This window comes from Emys orbicularis, chromosome 2, assembly GCF_028017835.1.
Source record: "Emys orbicularis isolate rEmyOrb1 chromosome 2, rEmyOrb1.hap1, whole genome shotgun sequence".
NCBI classification, from domain to species: Eukaryota; Metazoa; Chordata; order Testudines; family Emydidae; genus Emys; species Emys orbicularis.
In genome coordinates this window covers 210,636,822-210,657,270 of record NC_088684.1, presented here as the reverse complement: position 1 = coordinate 210,657,270, position 20,449 = coordinate 210,636,822, and the positions used below count along the sequence as shown (strand labels likewise).

Below are 20,449 nucleotides of genomic sequence, written 5' to 3'. Positions count from 1 at the left end.
TAATACAAGGCAAGTAATCCAACAAATTATTTATAATTTTATGAACTCTCTATGAAATTATCTTCCTTCACTATGTTTCTGCTAAAATGACCAGTAGAGAAATGGTTCTGATATTTAAATACAGTATCAACGTTAACTAAGTTTCAAAGTCAGCAACCCAATGAGTCGAACAGGGTAGTCAGTTCAGACCTCTCAGAATTTTACAGACTTAGGCAGATGTCACTGCACCCATTTGCAATCAATAAATGTTTGGAATTTGTTAAGGGTTTTTGCTTTTTGGTTTTGGGGTTTTTTTTGGGGGGGGGGGTTGTTTTTTTTTTTTTTTTTTTTTTAAGAAACCTTAAATCCTACAGCACAATTCTACCGCAGGAGATGGATTATGTAGCAAATTCTGTGTCGGCAGAATCATGTTATATATACATGGAACCCTGGTTAAGACATTGTACAAATAGAAACTGCAATTTATTAATACAATTTTAAAGTAATACAATCAAGTTGTCACAATTTTAGATAATGGAGAACAGTAAGCAACTATGTAGCAAGAAATCAATGATAGAAAAAATTCTTGGAATCTTGAAGAATCACAATATAGCTCTTAAAATATAAAGGTAGTACATACATAATATCGACAAGTTAATATAAGTATCTGTAAGTCAAACCCTAATGGGGCATATAGGCCCTCATCCTGCAGATACACTCGCACTAAAAAGCATGTGTGTTTACCTGATTAGGGTCATAGTTACTACCAAAAGTTCTCCGCCATTTGTCAGATATAGTTACTAAAATAAGAATGTTTACTAAGAAAACAGCACTTTTTTCCTACATTTTTCTTTGAAGGAAAAGGAGAATTGACTAGTACTTCACTCACCAGTTGGTACATAGGATTTAAAGTGTCCTGATAGTCTGTCAACAAAGGCACCTAGGACATCTAATCCAACTAACGCCACCTGTAGAAATAAAAGAAAGTATTAGATATATATAGTGCATCACTAAACAGTTCTTTAAAATATATTCTAATCTGTCTATAAATACCTGGACTGGCTACTGATGTAATCACTTATATTGAACCATCAGATCAATATTCGAATTAGAGAGCTGACAATTATTTTCTAAAGGTTTTATATAAAGTTAATAATTTTATACAATATTTAGGGTTCATCTAGTATGTTTACATAATATGATGCACTTTGGATTTTTCAGTACCTTTTGCATTCTTCAGTCAAAAGGGAGCAATTTTTAGAAATGCAACATTTTCATATTCTCATCTATAATGGATTTGTCTAATTTTTGCATTTGTAATTGACAATGATTTACTTAAAATTCATTTGCTAAAGGAATAACAGATACATCAATTATGTTTCCACATCTGCTACTGACTGTAAGGTTCCTAGCCGTATGATGACTATAGGTCACGTGACCTCTGGACTAAGGAGGTCATTTTTAAAGGCATTCTGGCCAGCTGTCTAGGCATTTCACTATGCAGTTGAAAGCACATGTGGACATTCTATCTTTAACCATGAAGATCACTTAGTAATATCTTATTTTACTTGCCAGAACTTTCAAATACTTTTAAGCTTATTTCTATTCCTGTTTTCCAATCTTAAAATTAATCACACAATTAAAAAAAATTAATAGTGATTAATCATGCGATTAAAAAAATTTAGCCGCTCAGGTATGCCAGGAATAAGGTAAAACATTAAAATTATGAAATAATTCTCTAACAATCACTTTGCTTCAGCTTCACTGAAGAGAGTAGTATCAAAACTAATTATCCCTCACAATGTCTGATGGAATTCAGTGGTTAACTGTTTTGAGTTATTTATTAGTTACTGGCCTATCCTGATGACAATTTGTGAAGAAATTCTCTATAAAGTAGATGGAAGTTTCAGAGTGTGACACACTATCCCAAAGCGACACCCTGGCATCACTATATTCACCGTTGTCATATAATTGTGATGTTTTGTAAAAAGTATACCTTGTGAGGTATCATTTTAAAAGTCTTGATCTGTTGAACATGAATATTCTGTTGGATTGTATGTGCCATCATTGTATGTGAAGTTATGAAGTTTTGCTGTGTGTATGTTACTGAAATATGTTGTAATATTGGAAAACACCCACAACAAGGCTTTCAGGTAGAACAATGGAGAAGCCAGACAGCACTGATGGCCAATTAAGGGGAATCCACACTACCAAGGACTATCTGAGGACCGGTATACAATGAAAACTTCTCAGAGGGAACACAGACAATGGAGACTGCTTGACTCACATCACAACAAAAGATTTTTCGAGCAAGCTGGAAGAACCTATAAAGAAGGAGAAGCGATATCATAATTTGGCCTCTCTCCTCCCGCAACTCCACACCTGGAAGGCACATCTGGTGGACAAAGATTTGGAATGGCGGAGGTGGTGCCAGACTGGAAAGGAGAATCCTAGCTTGTATTAAGGCACCATACCAGGGGTAGGCAACCTGCGGTACGCGAGTTGATTTTCAGTGGCATTCACACTGCCCAGGTCCTGGCCACCGGTCCGGGGGGCTCTGCATTTTAATTTAATTTTAAATGAAGCTTCTTAAATATTTTAAAAACCTTATTTACTTTACATACAACAATAGTTTAGTTATATATTAAAGACTTCTAGAAAGAGACCTTGTAAAAATGTTAAAATGTATTACTGGCACGCGAAACCTTAAATTAGAGTGAATAAATGAAGACTCGGCACACCACTTCTGAAAGGTTGCCGACCCCTGCACTATATCATCAGGGTGACACATTCCTTGATTCAAATCCTGTCTAGTTTATAGAACTCAGATTGCAAGCTTACTTTTATTTCTTAGGTAACCAACTGATCTTTCCGTAGTTAATAAATCTGTTTTATATTTTACCTAAAACAATGTGTTTTGGTTGAAGTGCTTGGGAAATCTGTGTAGCATACAAAAGCTGGTGCATGTCCTCTCCACATTGAGGGATGGGCAGATTAGGTAATAAACTTACACTGGTCAGGCTTCTGACCAGGGCAAGATGATCCTGGGCTGGGGAGCTGTGGGAAGTCGCTGGAGTGTCTCTATTGTTGGTTCATGAGTGGGTAGGAGAAGCATTCATGTAACTCAGCTGGGTGTATCCCTGCCTGTGGATGGCTGTGTAAGTGCAGTAGCTGGAGAGGTTTGCAGCTTGTCACAACATCACAGTGTGAGAGAGAGCCCAGGTTGGTACACCAGAGGGCTCAGCAGTACCCCAGTTTCAGATTGCACCCTAGGGAACCCGTCACACACAGCAAAAGTAGTCAACATCGGACTTAAGTGAAATGTAGAAGATAAGCTTAATATACTGAAACCTGTTTCCAAAGCTTTGGACAATCTGCAGAAATATAGCTGCTCTATTGCTGGTGCCATTGAAATTTGGAAAGAATTTTAAGCAACACTGCAGGAAGAAACACTCAGTGAAGCTAAATTGCAGGCAGTGAAGAAGCAAATGGAACAAGCACTTACCCACCTCATTTTCTTGCCAATATCCGCAACACAAATTACCAGGATAGATGCCTAATTGCTGAAGAGGAAGATGCTATTGTAACATGGAAATCTACAATCATCCATCAATCACATCAGCCATAGTCATTGTCAAGGTTGGAGTTGAACCATTCAAAAGGTATATTTGCTGCTGAAGTTTTAAGAAGTCAAGGCACTGAACTGGTGTAAGTAATTTGTTAAGCACCTGGAACCAGATTTTACTGAAGCACTAAACAAGCCTTTGACAGCAGTAGTCTCTTCTGCAGGTGCAAAGAAAACACCGTCCTGGACATGTAATAGTCAAGATGTAAGGGATGTGGTTTTATTAGGTTGCATCTTTATTAATTTAACTATTCTGGGAACTATCCAGCAATAATTCACACAGTGTGGATCATGATTCCTTTCTAATTGTTTCCAGCTGGTGAAGAGCTGCTGTCAGCCCTCTCACACACACACAAAACTGGTCCCCAACCTGTTGCTTGGACCCCAAACACCCTCCCCTAATATGATGGTTAAGAGGCAAGAGAAAGGGAGTCGTCTCTTCAGAGCACCAGATGTTAGGAGCCCCAAATCCATTATACAGCCTCTTTGCAGGATGCCTTCCACAATAGTCCACTTCCAATTTATCAAGAAACCAGACCCCCCCCATGAAATCAGTACCTGCACTGGACATCTCATATGTGCTAAACTATGACAACACTAACATTACCTCCTGATGTACACCAAAGGGTCACTGAGCTCCTGCGAGGAAAGTGAAAACCAGCCATCCATGCTAATCTGGCAGTGAGAAAAAACTTCTCGCCAATCCAAAAAAGGAAACTAGCACGTCCTCACCAGACCAAAAAACCAGGGATGGAATGGTGGGTGCTGCTAATTTAGGTGTGACATTGGTTCAAGGTGGAGGAACAGAGTTTATGCACCTTCCCCCATGCAGACAGGGGGCCAATGGCTTACATGAGTCCCACCAGCCTACCCACCTAGTCAGATAATTACTTCCTACCCTAACCATCCCTAGTCTGCAGCCACACCCAAGAGGGTGACCCCTTAAAGGGGCCACTATATTTCTTTCCCACCAGCTAAGACTCTTCTGCTTTGGAGCAAAATGTTCTGACCTTCAGCTCACAGCTTCTTGTGGTGGACATCATCCAGCTACCATGCCGGCTATCCAACTTGATCTGAACATTGTTCTGAGAGACACAGGCAGGGTGGATATGATCATCAGATCTGAATACCATAACTACCTATCCTATGTTAGGGCTATAATCATAATCTTCAGTCTTGTGCTTTGTAATAGCTTCCTCAGAACCCTCAGTATCATGGGGATTGGTGGAAAGGCATACAATAAGCTTAGATGTCTGAGGGAAGAGAAGATGTCTGTCAGGGAGCCTGGACTTGCACACCCTCTGAAATAAAATGTTACACTTGTTCTGGTCTGCAAGGCAAAGAGGTCTATTGATATACATCTCCACTTATGAAACATGTTCTGCAGGACTGTCTTTGAGGGCCACTCATGGTTGCCTGAGAACTGCCTGCTGAGCTGATCTGCCAACATATTCTGAAGACTGGGAAGGTGCAGAGCCACTGGTGTGAGCTAATTCAGAATGCACCAATCCCAAAGTCAAAATGGCCTCCTAACAGAGGAGAGACAATCTTGCTGTCTCATCTTTTGGCATAATGCCTAGCTGTGATGATGTTACATGGATCTGTGGAGTTCAGATGGGAATGCTTTGTATGCCAGGTGGATGGCTTTGAGCTGTAGGTGGATTATAAGGAGAGAGGACCTATGGTTACTTTATCAATCTTCAGTTTGAAGATGATCTAGATGAACTCCCTATCCTAAACGGAAGTGTGTGTCACCGGCATCTTAGTAAGTACAGGTACTCCATTCCACACTTGAAAAGGGTCTTTCCACCAGTTTTATGAGTTCTTCCTGGCCTGTGAATATCATTGTCCATGTGATGCCTGCTGGATAGACACACTGAGTTCAACTGCTCCTGCATGGAACATAGGTGAGGTCTGGCAAATCACATCACATAGGTGTATAAGACCATGCATCCCAAGAGTCTGAGGCATGTTCGCACTAGTGTCTTGGGGTAATCTAAGTTGGTTGATGAGGCTCACTATCATTTGGAATCTTTCTTATGGTAAACTCACTGATCTGGAATCTAACACTGCTCCAATGAACTATGCTTTGAATCAGAGTAAGCATGAATGTCTCTGATTTTAAAGCCCAGGACAGTGAGGAGTTGTAAGAGTTCTTGGATCAAGTTGGTGTAGATAAATCTCTGCATTAAGCATCTTCATATAACTTTCATATAACTTTGTATTATTCCTCTATTTTCATACAACTTTGTATCAGATCCTTATATGAAAACTTTTTATTGAGCCTTGGTATAATGTTAAAAAAAAAATGTATTTTTGCTAGGAGTAGAATAAGACCTCCTCCACCCCACTTTAATCAATTGCCCGTTGAATGAATGAGGTGTGAATGAGCAAGACGTGGAAGGCAAGCACCTCCAGACAGCTGCAATAGTTGGAGAGGGGATGGAAGCCAGACCCAAGAACAATAAAACTTGTCAAGTGGGCTCACTAAAGAAGAGCAGACATATTGATGGCCTTGGGGGTTAGAAGCAAGCACCTTCTTTTGAAAACACCCTCTTTGAACAGCATTGGGACAACACCCAGAAAGAAGCTGCACAAAGGACCAACGGACACAGACACAGATTTTAAATCTGGTATAGATTTGCATGAGAGGGAAGCTGCTATAAATGTGAGGTGTCTTGCAGAGGACACTGGGTCTCGTCTTGTCAACATGGGAGCATCGATCCGGATCGGCAGAAGCCCGGCTCCCCCACCTAACTCACCTGGCCAGTGAAGTTAAGGGGAGCAACTAATTGGTAACAACAACAAAACGGAGTGTGCTTGTGTGAATGCATGAGTGTAATATATTTGCCTTATTCCCCCTGAAAAGATCCTGTGCAGTACTTTAAGCACAACGTTTTGGTGGAGAATTGCGAAAGGGGGAAGGTACCACGAGCATTTACTGAGTAATGAAACAAACTTTAAGAACATAAGAACGGCCGTACCGAGCCAGACCAAAGGTCCATCTAGCCCAGTATCCTGTCTACCGACAGTGGCCAATGCCAGGTGCCCCAGAGGGAGTGAACCTAACAGGCAATGATCAAGTGATCTCTCTCCTGCCATCCATCTCCACCCTCTGACAAACAGAGGCTAGGGACACCATTCCTTACCCATCCTGGCTAATAGCCATTAATGGACTTAACCACCATGAATTTATCCAGTTCTTTTTTAAACGCTGTTACAGTCCTAGCCTTCACAACCTCCTCTGGTAAGGAATTCCACACCCCTGGCGGTAGAAGGCCGGGTAAAGAGAGGAGGAGAAGTAGCTTTCTCGCTCCCCCAGTCGTAGAGTTGCCAGCATTAGAAAGAAGGGAGGAGAATTAAATTTCTCGCTTCAGGAAAAGATGTATTGATAAGTAAGAGTAAAGAGAATAAGCATTGCTATTTAGTCCCAATAGGAGATTGGGTATACTAGAAAATGTTTAAACGTAAGCAGTCTCTTAAGAAGGCTCTCAGAGAGGAGACTGAGAAATTGGCATTTGTAAAAGATGTTACGCCTTTTGAACATATCTTGCAAAAATTCAGACACAGCTCTTCGTCTGATCAAGTGTTAGCTGATGTCCATACAATTTCAGACCTAGAAGATAAATTGGCTAGGTATTTGTTGATATATAAACCCTCAACTCCAATAAAAAAAAAAAAAGAAGCAGCTGCAGTTTGGCTTCTATGGAAAACCTGTAATGAGGTATTTCTTCAATTGGCTGAATGTAAAAATGAAAACAAGAAACTGCACCAAGATTTACAAGCCTCTGGTGCAGAAGTAGAGAAATGGAAATGTATGTCCATTAGTACCCAAACCCAGTTAGATGCCCTTAAGGATGGGTACAAAGAGTTAAAGCAGCACTCTCAAATCTCATAGGAGCATACGAAAGAAAAGGAGAAAATTGAAAAAGAAAACCAGGTATTATAGGGAATGGTCAAAAAGTTAACTTTAGAACAGGGGAGAGCCCCCGCTGACCATAACCACTGTAAATCACTCATTAAACCCTGGAACAAAAATTGGGATTTGCAAATAGATTAATTGCAGCAGTAACATCAGGAGAAGGCACATTTGAGACCCCAGAAGGGACAGACTTTTGGGATCCCTCTGGAGATTGGGAAGGGGATATTTGGGTAGATTCCTCCTTCCAGGGCCAAAATGCCATTGCAACAGTAACAAAGAGAACAGTCACAACCAGGAGAGAGGGCAGTGGGAGTGAAACAGTAACAACAGTGCCTGTTTCTGCCTCAGATTTCCAGACCATGGCAAAGTGGCTGGGGATTTTAAAACAGGAAAATGTTTCTAGGTGGAGTGTTAATGCCCTTTTACTGGGAGAAAGGGAGGATTTAAACTCACAAGAAATGCACCACTTAATGAGCATTTGTGCAGCCCCAAGTACCGGACACACTGTGGCAGAGACCGAGCAGGGTCTGCCGTGGTGGGAGCACTGTGCTAATTTGTTTCTAAGCTGTTAATTTTTCAGCCTCTGAACCAGAACATCAGGAGAGCTGGTACCAGCTGAAAAGTTATCAAAATACCATGGTTATAGTGTCGTGACAAAAGTCTGTGTTCAGCGTTCTGTGTTGCATGTGCTGTGTCTGTCTCTGGTGGGTGTCCTGTGCTAGCATTGGGTCCAGAGAAAGAGGGGATACTACACTAGACAGGGTAAATGTCTTTTCCTCTCTCTACTTCCCCCATCTCCAACCAAATTATCAATCACATCCACCTCTGTCCAAAAGACTTTGGTCCCCAATGCATCAGGTTTATTTTTTTGTTAGGTTCTCTAATAATCATAGAATATCAGGGTTGGAAGGGACCTCAGGAGGTCATCTAGTCCAACCCCCTGCTCAAAGCAGGACCAATTCCCAATTAAATCATCCCAGCCAGGGCTTTGTCAAGCCTGAGTTTAAAAACCTCTAAGGAAGGAGATTCCACCACCTCCCTAGGTAACCCGTTCCAGTGCTTCACCACCCTCCTAGTGAAAATTTTTTTCCTAATATCCAACCTAAACCTCCCCCACTGCAACTTGAGACCATTACTCCTTGTTCTGTCATCAGGTACCACTGAGAACAGTCTAGATCCATCCTCTTTGGAACCCCCTTTCAGGTAGTTGTTAATTCCACACTTTCCTCTATGCACTCTGGTTCTACTTCCCCAAGCCCTGAAGGGTACTTCATGGGCCCCCATAACCTGTAAGACCTTGGCCCGTGATTGTAGGGTCCCATCTTTCAGGTCCCCAGGGACCTCTTGAGAACAACTGTTAGGAATAGGGGATTTTGCAACATTTTAGCAACTGAATGTTAGTTTAAGTCCAAACCAACTTAACTTGCATGACAACTGTGGTACTCCTGCAAAATTTTATTTGTTGTGTGTGCTTAAGGAGGTCCTGACCTCAGTGACTTTTATTGTTTGATGGCTATTGCAGCATCAAACTTGGGCCTCATTTTGTTTGTCAATGTACCCAATTATTGTAATGGTGACAGTTTTATTGTATTCCCAATTATTATAATTATGATTGTTTGCATTTGTATTTATGTTATATCTGGTGTTTAGTCAACTGTAATGGTTTTAGTTATATTCATCTGATTATGATTGTTTGGTTGGTTTGCAACAGATCTGTGCCCTACAACGACAACAACTACTGTAATGATCATAGATCAAGGGGCAGAGTGTTGTAGGAGCAGCCCACCTAGTCAGCAGTTCTAAATATAATTTTTCATCACATCATTGTGCTAGCAGTAATCCTGACTGTTATGTTGGTTCTAATGCTCTGCGTGTGCTGCTGGATAAAACAGATGTATTCTAAATTGAAACCACAGGCTGAAATCATGACCCAATACATAGCTTTAAAACAGATACAGAAGATTTATATGGTGACCACTCAAGAATTGTTCTTGAGAGGTCAAAAGGGGGACAATGTAGATAAATCTCTGCATTAATCATCTTCACATAACTTTCATAGGACTTTGTATTATGTCTCTATTTTCATACAACTTTGTATCATATCCTTATATAGAAAACTTTGTATTGAGCCTTGGTATAATGTTAAAAAAATGTATTTTTGCTAGGAGTAGAATAAGATCTCCCCCACCCCTCCTTTTAATCAATTGCCCTATTGAATGAATAAGGTGTGAATGAGCAAGGCATGGAAGGCAAGCACCTCCAGACAGCTGCAGTTGGAGAGGGGACAGAAGCCAGACCCAAGAACAATAAAACTTGTCAAGTGGGCTCACTAAAGAAGAGCAGACATATTGATGGCCTTGGGGGTTAGAAGCAAGCACCTTCTTTTGAAAACACTCTCTTTGAACAGCATTGGGACAACACCCAGAAAGAAGCTGCACAAAGGACCAACGGACACAGACACAGATTTTGAATCTGGTATAGATTCTGGTTCCAGAAGAGGCACTTCATGCAATGGAGATGAGGTAGAACCAAGGGTTCGATTTTATCAGAGATCTGTAGAGTTTAAGACAAGAAAGGACAATTAAATCATCTAGTCTGATCTCCTGTATATCTCACAGTCCATTAAATTTCACCCAGTTACTCCTGTATTGGAGTCCAAAAATTTGTGTTTTGGCTAAAGTATATCTTCCAGAGAGGCATGCAGTCTTTACATGACTACGTCAAGAGATCCTTGATAGTCTGATCCAATGGTCAATTACCATAATTGCTACAAAACCGTGCCTTATTTTCAGTTAGGCTGTGTCTGACTATAGCTTCCAGACATTGGTTCTTGCTGTCTCTCTCTGCTAGATTAAAGAGTCCTTTCATGGGGAGAAAATATCGAGCACCAAGGTACTTACACACTAATCAAGTAACTAAGGAATTTTTTTCAGCCCTCAAATCTTTTGTGGCTTTTTTCTGCTACAAATTTGTCAACATGCTTTTTAAAACATGGATACCAGAACTGTCTCACCAATGCCATAAATAAAGACTAAATCTTCTCCCTACTCCTGTTCGCTACACCCGTTATACATCCAAATGTAGCATTAGTTTTTTTTGCCATAGAATCAGAGTGGGAACTTGCAATCAGTTGCTTGTTCACTTATGATCCCTAAATCCTTTTCATAGTTCTTGCTTTCCATACCCCATTTTGTAGGTATGGCCTGCATTTCTTGTTCCTAAATGTATAACTTTACATTCAGCTGGATTAAAATGGATTTTGTCTGAACAGGTCCAGCTCATCAAGCGATCCATATCGCTCTGCGTGACTGCCCGTCATCATTATTTACCATTCTGCCAATGTTACATAATCTGCAAATTTTAACTTCGCTAACTTTATAGTTACTTCAGATCACAGATGTAGATGATGAATAGCTTCAGATCCCTGTGGATGCCCACTAGAAACACCCTCATTCAATATTTCCCCTTTCACAACTACTTTGAGATGTCAGTTAGCCAGTTCTTTATCTATTTAACTTGTGCTCTATTGATATTGTGTTAACATTTTAATCAGAATATCGTGTGATACTAAGTCAAATGCATTACAAAAGTGTAAGTATATTACATCCATGCAGCTACCTTTCTCATCAAAAGATGAAATCAAGTTTGACAACAAACTTGTCAAACTATGTTGACTGGCATTAACTATATTCCTCTCATTGAATACTTTATCAGCTTTTCCATCATTTTGCCCAGGATTTATGTCAAGCTAACTAGCCTATAGTTACCTGGGTCATCCCACTTGCCCTTTTTGAATACTGGCACAACATCTACCATTCTTCCAGTCTTCTGAAATTTCCCCCATATTCCAAAATTTATTAAAAATTATCAGACCAAAGACCGCAGCCAACTCTTAGGATTCTTTGGTGCAAGTTATCTGGCCCTGCTGATTTAAAAATGTTTATCCCTATTAGATGTTAACTAACATTCTCAATTACGAATGGACTGGAAAGTACTTCATCAAATGATAGGAGTACCTCATCCTGCTTCTTTCCACATACAAGACATATTTACTGAACACTTCTGCCTTTTCTGCATCATCATTAGAGCTCCGTGACTTCTGCCGCAGCCAGTGTGGCTGATCCCAGGACAGCCCAAGCAGCTGGCCCTGGGGACAGCCACACCAGCCACTGCTGGAGCGGCTCCGCAGCCAGCTGCTCGGGCGGCCCCCCAGCCAGCTGCACTGGGCATCTGGCTCTGGGGACCATCTGAGCAGCGGCCGATGCGGTTGGCCCTGGGGTCGGCAGGAGAAGCCGCAGCTCGGAGGCGCCCGGCAGCAGTCCCGGGGCAGCTAGAGCAACCGCGGGCTTCCCCCCACCCCAAGATTCAATCAGGGGTACAGTAACTCCTAGCTTAACATTGTAGTTATGTTCCTGAAAAATGCTACTTTAAGCAAAACGATGTTAAGCGAATCTTATTTCCCCAAAAGAATTAATGTAAATAGGGTTTTTTCCCCTCAGTTTCACTGCTGCAAGGAAGATAACTAGTGTCTTGGCAATTCCACTCTACTGATGCAGCAGCAACCGCACTGAAATTGTGTATCTGTGGTCTCATGAATCCAACACCTTAACAGTTTACATTCAGTTCACAGATCAAAGGTCATGAAAGGCACACTTTAAATAACTCTGTACTGAAGGATTAAGATTTTTTAAATGCATTCAACATTGAAAGAATCAAGTTGACAGTCCCTTGGAAAATGAATAAAATCATTTTCCTCACACAATTAACCTGTGGAATTCATTAACACAGGACTATCATTCAAGCCAAGTGTCTAGTATGATTAAAATAAACTTAAGACAATTAAATGGATAACTTCCACTGCTGCAGCTGATAAAATAAGTATAGAAGACACAAACTCCTCAAGCACAAGGAGAAGATTCTTAATCTTCCTTTAAAGCATTTCATGGTGACTACCATCATAGACAGGCTACTGGTTTAACTGAGCAATTGGACTAGTCCAGAATTGCAATTCCCACTACCCTTGTGTTGATGTAACATCCTTGTTTTATTTTGTTTTTGAAGAGTGGGGTGGGGGGAGAATCCTGCCCTTTGTGTGTATAAAATTCAATGCCAAAGGAGTTATGTGCACTTAGGGAAATGCAAAACTGAATCCTAATTAGCCTGCAAGCCTTTTACATTATTAAAGTCTATTAAGCTCTGTAAGAGCCTTATTTGTAGAGTACAGTATTTGATAACTTAGAATACTACATATTTCTTGCCTTTCCACCAGTCTTAAAGAACAAGGCACCCAGTCATCTTTACATCTAAAGCAAACTGAACATTCTGATGTGAGAGAAAGAAGTTACACTTTGAAAAGAGCATTATTTATCTGTAGCTAATGGTATCTTTTGTGAGCTTTTACAGAGAATACACAGAGGTGATGCGTGTCTTTGTTGCCTATCTTAAGTGAGAACTTTTTTTAAATTAACATCCTGCTGAGAAAAATGTAATCAGTTGCTCATCATCCAAACTGAAAGCATTATCTCTTTCAAACCTACCCAATTTTGCTATGCGCCTATATGAAATATCTCTACCCCAAATTCAGCAATTTAAGACCAAGAACACACAATTGTACTAAATATTCAATAAGGAGCCATCTCTACACTAATGTGACCTGTAATAATTGATGTGCTTGTGAAAATAGCTGAAATTGACAGCTTTCAGAGCTCAATCCTAAAAGCAGGTGTAAATGTTATAAAATAATTCACAGATCTGTAACGTCTATAAATGCTTAAAAAAACAAGTTTAATTACTGTGCCACCATCACAAACGTATTATACTGTACAAACTGTTCCGATATTTGCCTGTTGAGCTGTAATCTTTAGAGAACTATTGAATCAACAGAGAATTAATTTGAGAGGTACTTCAAAATGACTGGTAAATCAAGTAGTCATAAGTACACAGCAATCAATTTTGTATATGGAACTACCCCTGCAAACAAAAACAAAAGACCATTATGCTCACTTAACAGACCTGAGTCCAGCACTATGGAGCAACACTGCCACCAGTTGACTGAAGTGGAAAGCAACTGCAGTTAAATAGTCGTCCAAGTGGACAATATGACCACGTTGCCAATGTTTCTACTGGGTATCCAAAAGCAAAAGAATTGCCCACATTCACTCCATGCACCCAGAATTAGCACTTTCTTATACACTTCAGCTAAAAATGCATAAAGAAAAATTTGAAACATGAGTCACCACAGACCTCCAGAAAGATACAACATTACTCATACTGGGAAAACTATACAAAAGATAGTATGGATAAACTCAAATTTACACTTGGACCCTGAAACAGCAATCACTAATTAACCCCTATGAAACAGAAAAGACGATACAATACACATTTAGTGAAAGATCACTTGTATTGCCTACTGAAAATAAAGGCAAATATGTACCTGAGTGAATATAGGGTGTATGGAATGGGAGGGGTCAAAAATCAGGATGACATACAATGTGAGAAAACAGGGATGTTTGCCTTTGGCTGCCCATAATCAAGAGCCATACCAAAAATATATATATATATATATATACCAAAACATCTCTCCATAAAATTACTTTTCGTAATGCAATATTTTAAATGACAAATGCTAGTACTATTTTTATCTAACATGAAAGGAGAAAATATGAACTCCTCTTACAGGCCAGAAATATGCTGTAAAATAATCTTTCCAACCAACAAAATCCACTTTTCTGAAAAACCTCTCTTTGTGGAAGGAAGAAACAAGATATGATAGGCAAGAGAAATTGGGGTCCTGTTCTGCTAATTTATGATTTAAAGATAATTAAGAGCACCATACTTTTTTAACATGAAAAAGCCTGTTACTCTCAACCTCTGCACAACATTCTTACCTTAAAATTACTAGAGTTAACCCATCCTATTAATTCGTCAATCACTTTATCAAGGCGCTGCTGATCCTGCTCGAGGTCAGTGGATCTACTGGGGTCAGCCAGAAACTCCAGCAATTCTTGGCCGATTTGCATCCTGCGGCTCACATCTTTCTGCTGTACCTGATCACAGAAATAGTCCATATTGCCAGGCTCCATCGTGGATTTGAACGAAAAAGTTTATTAGGCGAAGAATCAAACTGCTTCAATACCAAAAACAAATCATACACATACAAAGTGAGGGGTAGGGTGGGGAGAAGTGCCCAGCTGGAGAAGTAGCCAACAACGTTTCACCTCCAAGTCTTGCCCAGCAGAAAGGAAGTTTTTTCCCCCCTCTGTTCTTCTCCCCAAACTCCGCAAGGTGAAATACAAGGCCTTTAACCAAGAAACACACTAACAAAAATCCTTTCAACAGCATTAAAAAATTAAATCTCCAGTGATTCCCTTGTGAGGCTGCTGGTGACGCAGTCGGGGAGGGGGTATTTGCAGGATCCTCTGATTTCGGGGAGCTGTTTTTTATTCCAGTTTTCAGTGTTTTTCACGATTTCCCTCAAGTTTCGTTTCTCGCGAAGTTCGAACCGGGGGCGTCAGCGCCACGGGGACTTTCTGAGGGGATCCCCAGAGGCCAGCGGTGGAGCTGCTGGCGTCTCTCCCCAGCCCGCAGGCCCGGCACGGACCCACCGCCGCCGCTTCTCAGCACAGTGGGCAGTGCCTCCTTGTCGCCAAACCCAGCCGGAAGCAGCGGCGGGGCCGGAGCGGAACTTTCATGCTCCCTGGCCCGGGGGATGGATGCGGCTCCGCGTCCCCGCCCCGCGGCAGGTCTAAACTTCAGCCGCTCCGGACTCACTCCGCAGCGGCCCCGGCGCCTCCTCCGCCCGGTCTGCCCTGAGGGGATGGGGGCAGCAGCCGCGGGACCCGGCGGGCTCGCTCAGACGCGTCTCCTGGCTGCGGCGGCTCCTCAGTCCCGTGGAAGTTGCGTCCCCGGCCCGGCTCAGCCGGCGCCCGCCTCTGGGTGTCACTCACTCTCCGGGCCCCGCCCCGCTCCTCCCCGAGCCGCCACCACCGCCGTCTCCTCCGCGCGGCCGGGCGGCTCTCAGGGCGCGCGACACTCCCGCGCGCTCCCCTGCGACTGCGGCGGCTCCCAGCACCGAACCCGGCTCGCTCCCCGCGCCGCCGGCCGCCGGCGTGTCCTCCGTCGGCACAAGTCCAACTCACACACACCTCCGTGCGCGTGATACAATTCCCCTTCCTGACCTCCACCTCTTTTCCCGCCTCACGCTGCAGCGTGCGCGCGCTCCGTCCTCTCCCCTACTCTCACTGCAGGGCGCGCGCTTGGTCTTGCGGCTCCACCTTTACAGGCGTCAGCAGGCGCTAGTCGGCTGCTGCGCTTGCGACTGTTCGGCCACCACCTCCCCAGTATAGCGGGTAGGGTCCTTCTCTATCTTTAGCTGCCTCCGCAGGGCCTGTATACAGCGCTTTTCCTAAATAATCAGTGGGCGGGGAGGGGGCAGGCTGAGTCGGGGAAGAGAGAAATAGCGGAGGATAAAACATGCTGGAACCAGATGAAACGCTCTGAAAGCGGCCGTGGCTCTCAGGCAATGCAGGAGACACGCCTTAGGAGGGGTCCTGTTGCTGCTGCTGCTGCTTTGAAAGCCCCCGCGCGCAGCTAGCTTACATGCAGCAGTGGTGCTATTATTGCTGCAGTCCCCTGGGGCCGGGCGGAGGCGTGGTAAGAGAGCGGCGCACGCCAGCGAAAGCGGGGCGGAGACAGGCCCCTGTGAGCTATCGGGGGACCCAGGGATATCAGTTTGCATGAGCAGAGGGTCCCTCGAGAGGCGGGTTGAGTGAGCTGCAGTGGGAGCGCTCGGGCAGCCCTGCCGCCGGCTCGGCGGAGACGTTCTCCATCTGCAAAGGCAAAGTCATGCAGCGCTGGAGGGGGAGGGGTCAAATGGGGTCCAGACAGGTCCCTGAACCCAGAACTGAGAGACCCGCCCCACCACCGCCACCTTGGCTACTAGCAGCATTGCCGGCTTGGGGGAAAGAAACTACCAGGAAGAATCTGGGCCAGCCCTGGTGCAGGAGCAGTTCAAGCAGGGAGGTGACACTGATGTTTTATGTATGCAGTGCAGTTGTAGCCCTGGCAGTCCCCAGGATATTAGAGAGAGTAGCTGGGTGAGGCAATATTAGTCCAAGAAAAGCTATTACCTCACCTTGTCTCACTGGTGTTTTATATTAAACAGATTGCAGGCCTCTCTGCAGTTTTCACAGGAACTCTCTCCCCGGTGCTGATTGGCTGTTTGCGCTCATCCCCTCCCTGTGTCATTCTTTCCATCCAGCCATTTTCAAACTTCCTTGCACCGCTACCCCCTTCTGACAACAAAAATGACTGCATGACCCTAGGAGGGGAGACCCACTGCTGCAGGCAGCACATGGAAGCCCAAGGGCTTGCCTCCAGCTGGTGTGGGGGGGGGAAGGGGGCATGCGTAACCTGACCCCTACTACCCAGCTCTGAAGCCCTTGGGATTTGGCTTCAGCTCTGGGCAGTGAGGCTCAGGCTGCTGTTTCAGAGCTGGGTCCCAGAAAGTCTAATGCCACCCCTGGTGACCCCATTAAATAGGGTGACCAGATGTCCTGATATTTAGGTGTTTGTCCCGACCAATCTTTGGATATTGTCTGCCAGCAGCACTCGGCTTCCCCCCCCCCCCTCTGCTGGCTGACCCCTCTCCCCCAATGTGTCCCAATATTTTCTTCCTCTCATCTGGTCCCCCTACCATTAAAACAGGGTCCTAACTCACAGTTTGAGAGCCGATAGCTAATTCCCTCCCCGCAGAACCCCACTGAAAGACAGGGGCATGGACAATTTTTTATTGGGCGGGAGGGGTGAGCATTAAAAAGTAATAAAATAAGAGCTGTTGCATATTGCTTTAATGAGTAGGTTTGTACCATGACTAAACGTGTTCACTTTAATAAAGTGAGATAAATGAGCTTCTGTTCCAAACTCCGTGTTTCCTTTATTTATTAATGCAAACCATAGACATCCCCAACCTCTAGTTGTCTACACCAATAAGGATTGAAGGACACCCCCCAAAAAAAGTAGGAATTAACATGACATTTGCTGTCATCACATAGTTCACGCTGGTTATGGGTTCATTCCTATCCCCTCTCCTTTGTCTGTCTTGTCTACTTCTATTGTACATTCTTTGTGACCCTGCCAGCAGGTAGGGGATCTTGGGGGACAACTACTGCACTGGTGGGGTGCAAAATTAACTTTATTAAGAAAATGCAAAAACAGGGAAAATTCAACAGTGAGGGGTATGGGGTTTGTTAAGGTAGACAATTGGGGAGGGGTTTCTTTTAGTAAATAGGATAGGGGGTTTCAATAGTGGGGTACAATACAGTTGGTAACCAATTAACACTGAAGTATAAATGTAACAGGTAGCTAACAGTTTCTATGTAAAGGGTGTGTCACAGCAGCATATAACCAACTAACAGTTATGGGTAAAATGTGTTAAATAACCAACAACTCTAGGTAAAAATATGTCACAGTGGTGTAAATGTAAAATGTGAGGTGTGTTAGAGAGAGAAAAGGGTAACCAATGGGGTTTTATGCTAGACTTCAGTAATACAATTGAGGTTTGGCAGCAGTAGGAGCGGGGTGAGCATGTGGGGGAAGGGATTAAAAGAGAGAGAGAGAGAGAGAGAAAGAAAGTGGTAGAGGAATGAGGTTGGGGGATGGGGGAAGAGGAGCACGTGGTGGAGCAGAGACCAAAGGCAGAGGCGCTGCGGAGGGAGATTTAAACTCAGGGAGACACAGAGAGCAGACAGGCTGCAAGTTTAAACAGCAGAGAGACTGGGGAGCTCGGGGGGGGGGGTTAGGGCAGCGGGAAGACAGACTTAACCACAATTATACAGAACACAGCAAAATCTTATCTATGATCTAACTTAACCAAGACTACACAAATTAGCAAGTAACAGAGCACAATACAAACAATTCTCTAAACCTAACTTAACCACAGCTATGCAAAATGAAATTACAACTTATCTAGACTAAGAACCTGATTCTAATAGATGCACCTTACACTATGCCGCTTCTTTGATCGGGAGGGGGAGCAGTTCCAGAGGGCAGAGTGGTGTGTGCCCAGGGTACAACCCCGGGGGGGGGGGGGGGGGTTAACTAGTGGTGGCTGCAAGCTGGCAGCCCAGGATACAGTCCAGGAAGGCACAGCCGAGCAGCAGCACAGGCTTATTTCTAGCAGCAAAGGCGCTGCGGAGCAAGAAACAGATTACAGATACAGACCAAGGAGTTAGCTTGGGTCTGTCTGCTGGGGAAACAAGGCTAGCAGCTAGGACAGGGGGAGTTTGCAAGAGGGAGTTCTTACCATTCCCCAGGACAGCAGCAAGCACAGAGACAGGAATGGCAGTAGCATCGGAGGATGGAGAGAGGACTCGATTCGCTTACAATAATCAGGAGATCTCCAGGCACAAATTCGTAGTTCGTGGGAGGGGAGTTTAAAAACAGGGGTACGCTCAAAAACAAACGAGAGCGGAGAGAGGGCCCCCCAAAGACCCCTAGCTGATCAGACCAGGTAGCAAAGCAAGGACCTTCTCCGAGGTCTGATCAGAAAATGTCCGGCTTTAAAGGCAAACTCAGGCAGTTTCCCACCAGTACTTTTGATTGGCTCCTCTTGATGCAGGGGAGGAGAAAAGGCAGTGAAAGGCTGCAGGTAAGCATAGGCATGCCTGGGTATGTTCTGAGCCACAGGTATGACTCATATGCTTAATTAGTTGGCCACTTCAGGTCTTGCATTTCTGGGCAGCGCCCCCCACACCGAGCCCGGGTCTGAACAAAGGAACCAAACAAAGAAGCAAGAAGCCCCCGCCCTAGGCAGAGCAATGGCTCCAGTTAGTCTGTACAAGCCATTCCTATGAATAGGGCTGTGACTTTAGTTAGCACAATGGCCGGGAGGGGCGGCCACACAGGACAAACAGAAAGGAGAGGGGAAAAAGGGAACGCAGCAGGGGGACAGCTGTAACAGACACTTTGGGGCAGAGGCTGCCTCTTAGTTTATTTTTGTACAATGCCTAGCACAATGGGTCCTCTGTTCTTGGTTGATTGCTAAGCACTAGCACAGAAGTGGGCAAACTTTTTGGCCCGAGGGCCACATTGGGATTGCAAAACTGTATGGAGGGCTGGGTAGGGAAAGCTGTGCCTCCCCAAACAGCCTGGCCCCCGCCCCCATCTGCCCCCTCCCACTTTCTGCCCCCTGACCGCCCCCTCCCAGAACCCCAACCCCCCTGCTCCCTGTCCCGACTGCCCCGATGCCTATCCACACCCCTGCCCCCTGACAGCCTTCCCCATCCTCTGACCGCCCCCTCCTGGAACCCCCCTGCTCCCAACCGCCCCCCTGGGACCCCACCTGCTATCCAATCCCCTCTGCTGCCCTGCCCCCTATCCACCCCCTGACAGGCCCCCTGGGACTCCCAAGCCTATTCAACCCCCCCTGCTCCCTTCCCCATGTAGGAGCAGGATTTTATAATTGTACTATGAGAATTAATGTGTGATTTGATTTTATCCTGTCAGCCACCCTTTTTGAATAGCAGAAAGGAATGACAGACCAGAACAATCCTTATGACTGATTATGGTCACCCTTTTGTTTTAGGATAAGTTATAATGTCTACTATGGTTTCCTATGTGTATTACAAATTAGGCACTCTAGTTAAATATACATTTCTTTGTTTTAAGGTTTTAGTAAGTAAGGCTACGTCTACACTGCGGGGGGGATCGATTTCAGATACGCAAATTCAGCTACAGGAATAGCGTAGCTGAATTCGACGTCTCTGATCCAACTTACCCTGCTGTGAGGACAGTGGCAAATTGACCGCCGCGGCTCCCCCGTCGACGGCGCTTACTCCTACCTGGGCTGCTGGAGTACGTGCGTCGATTCGGGGATCGATTTCTACCCGCCGATCCGGGCGGGTAGTGAAGACAAGCCCTAAGAG

General features: G+C 44.1%; 1 protein-coding gene across 18 annotated transcripts in view; it reads right to left on the bottom strand.

Moving 5' to 3' along the window:
• Positions 1-15,128, bottom strand: part of CLASP2 (cytoplasmic linker associated protein 2) — a 288,662-nt gene extending 273,534 nt beyond the window's left edge. For all 18 annotated transcript variants that reach the window (XM_065398871.1, XM_065398877.1, XM_065398874.1 and 15 more), the window contains exons 1-2: positions 14,414-15,128; positions 869-947 (exon numbers count right to left, since the gene is read on the bottom strand). In XM_065398871.1, the coding sequence (XP_065254943.1) occupies positions 869-947; positions 14,414-14,608 (274 nt within the window). In that variant the 5' untranslated portion in view covers positions 14,609-15,128. The remainder of the gene's footprint in view (positions 1-868; positions 948-14,413) is intronic.
• Positions 15,129-20,449: the final 5,321 nt, after the last annotated feature.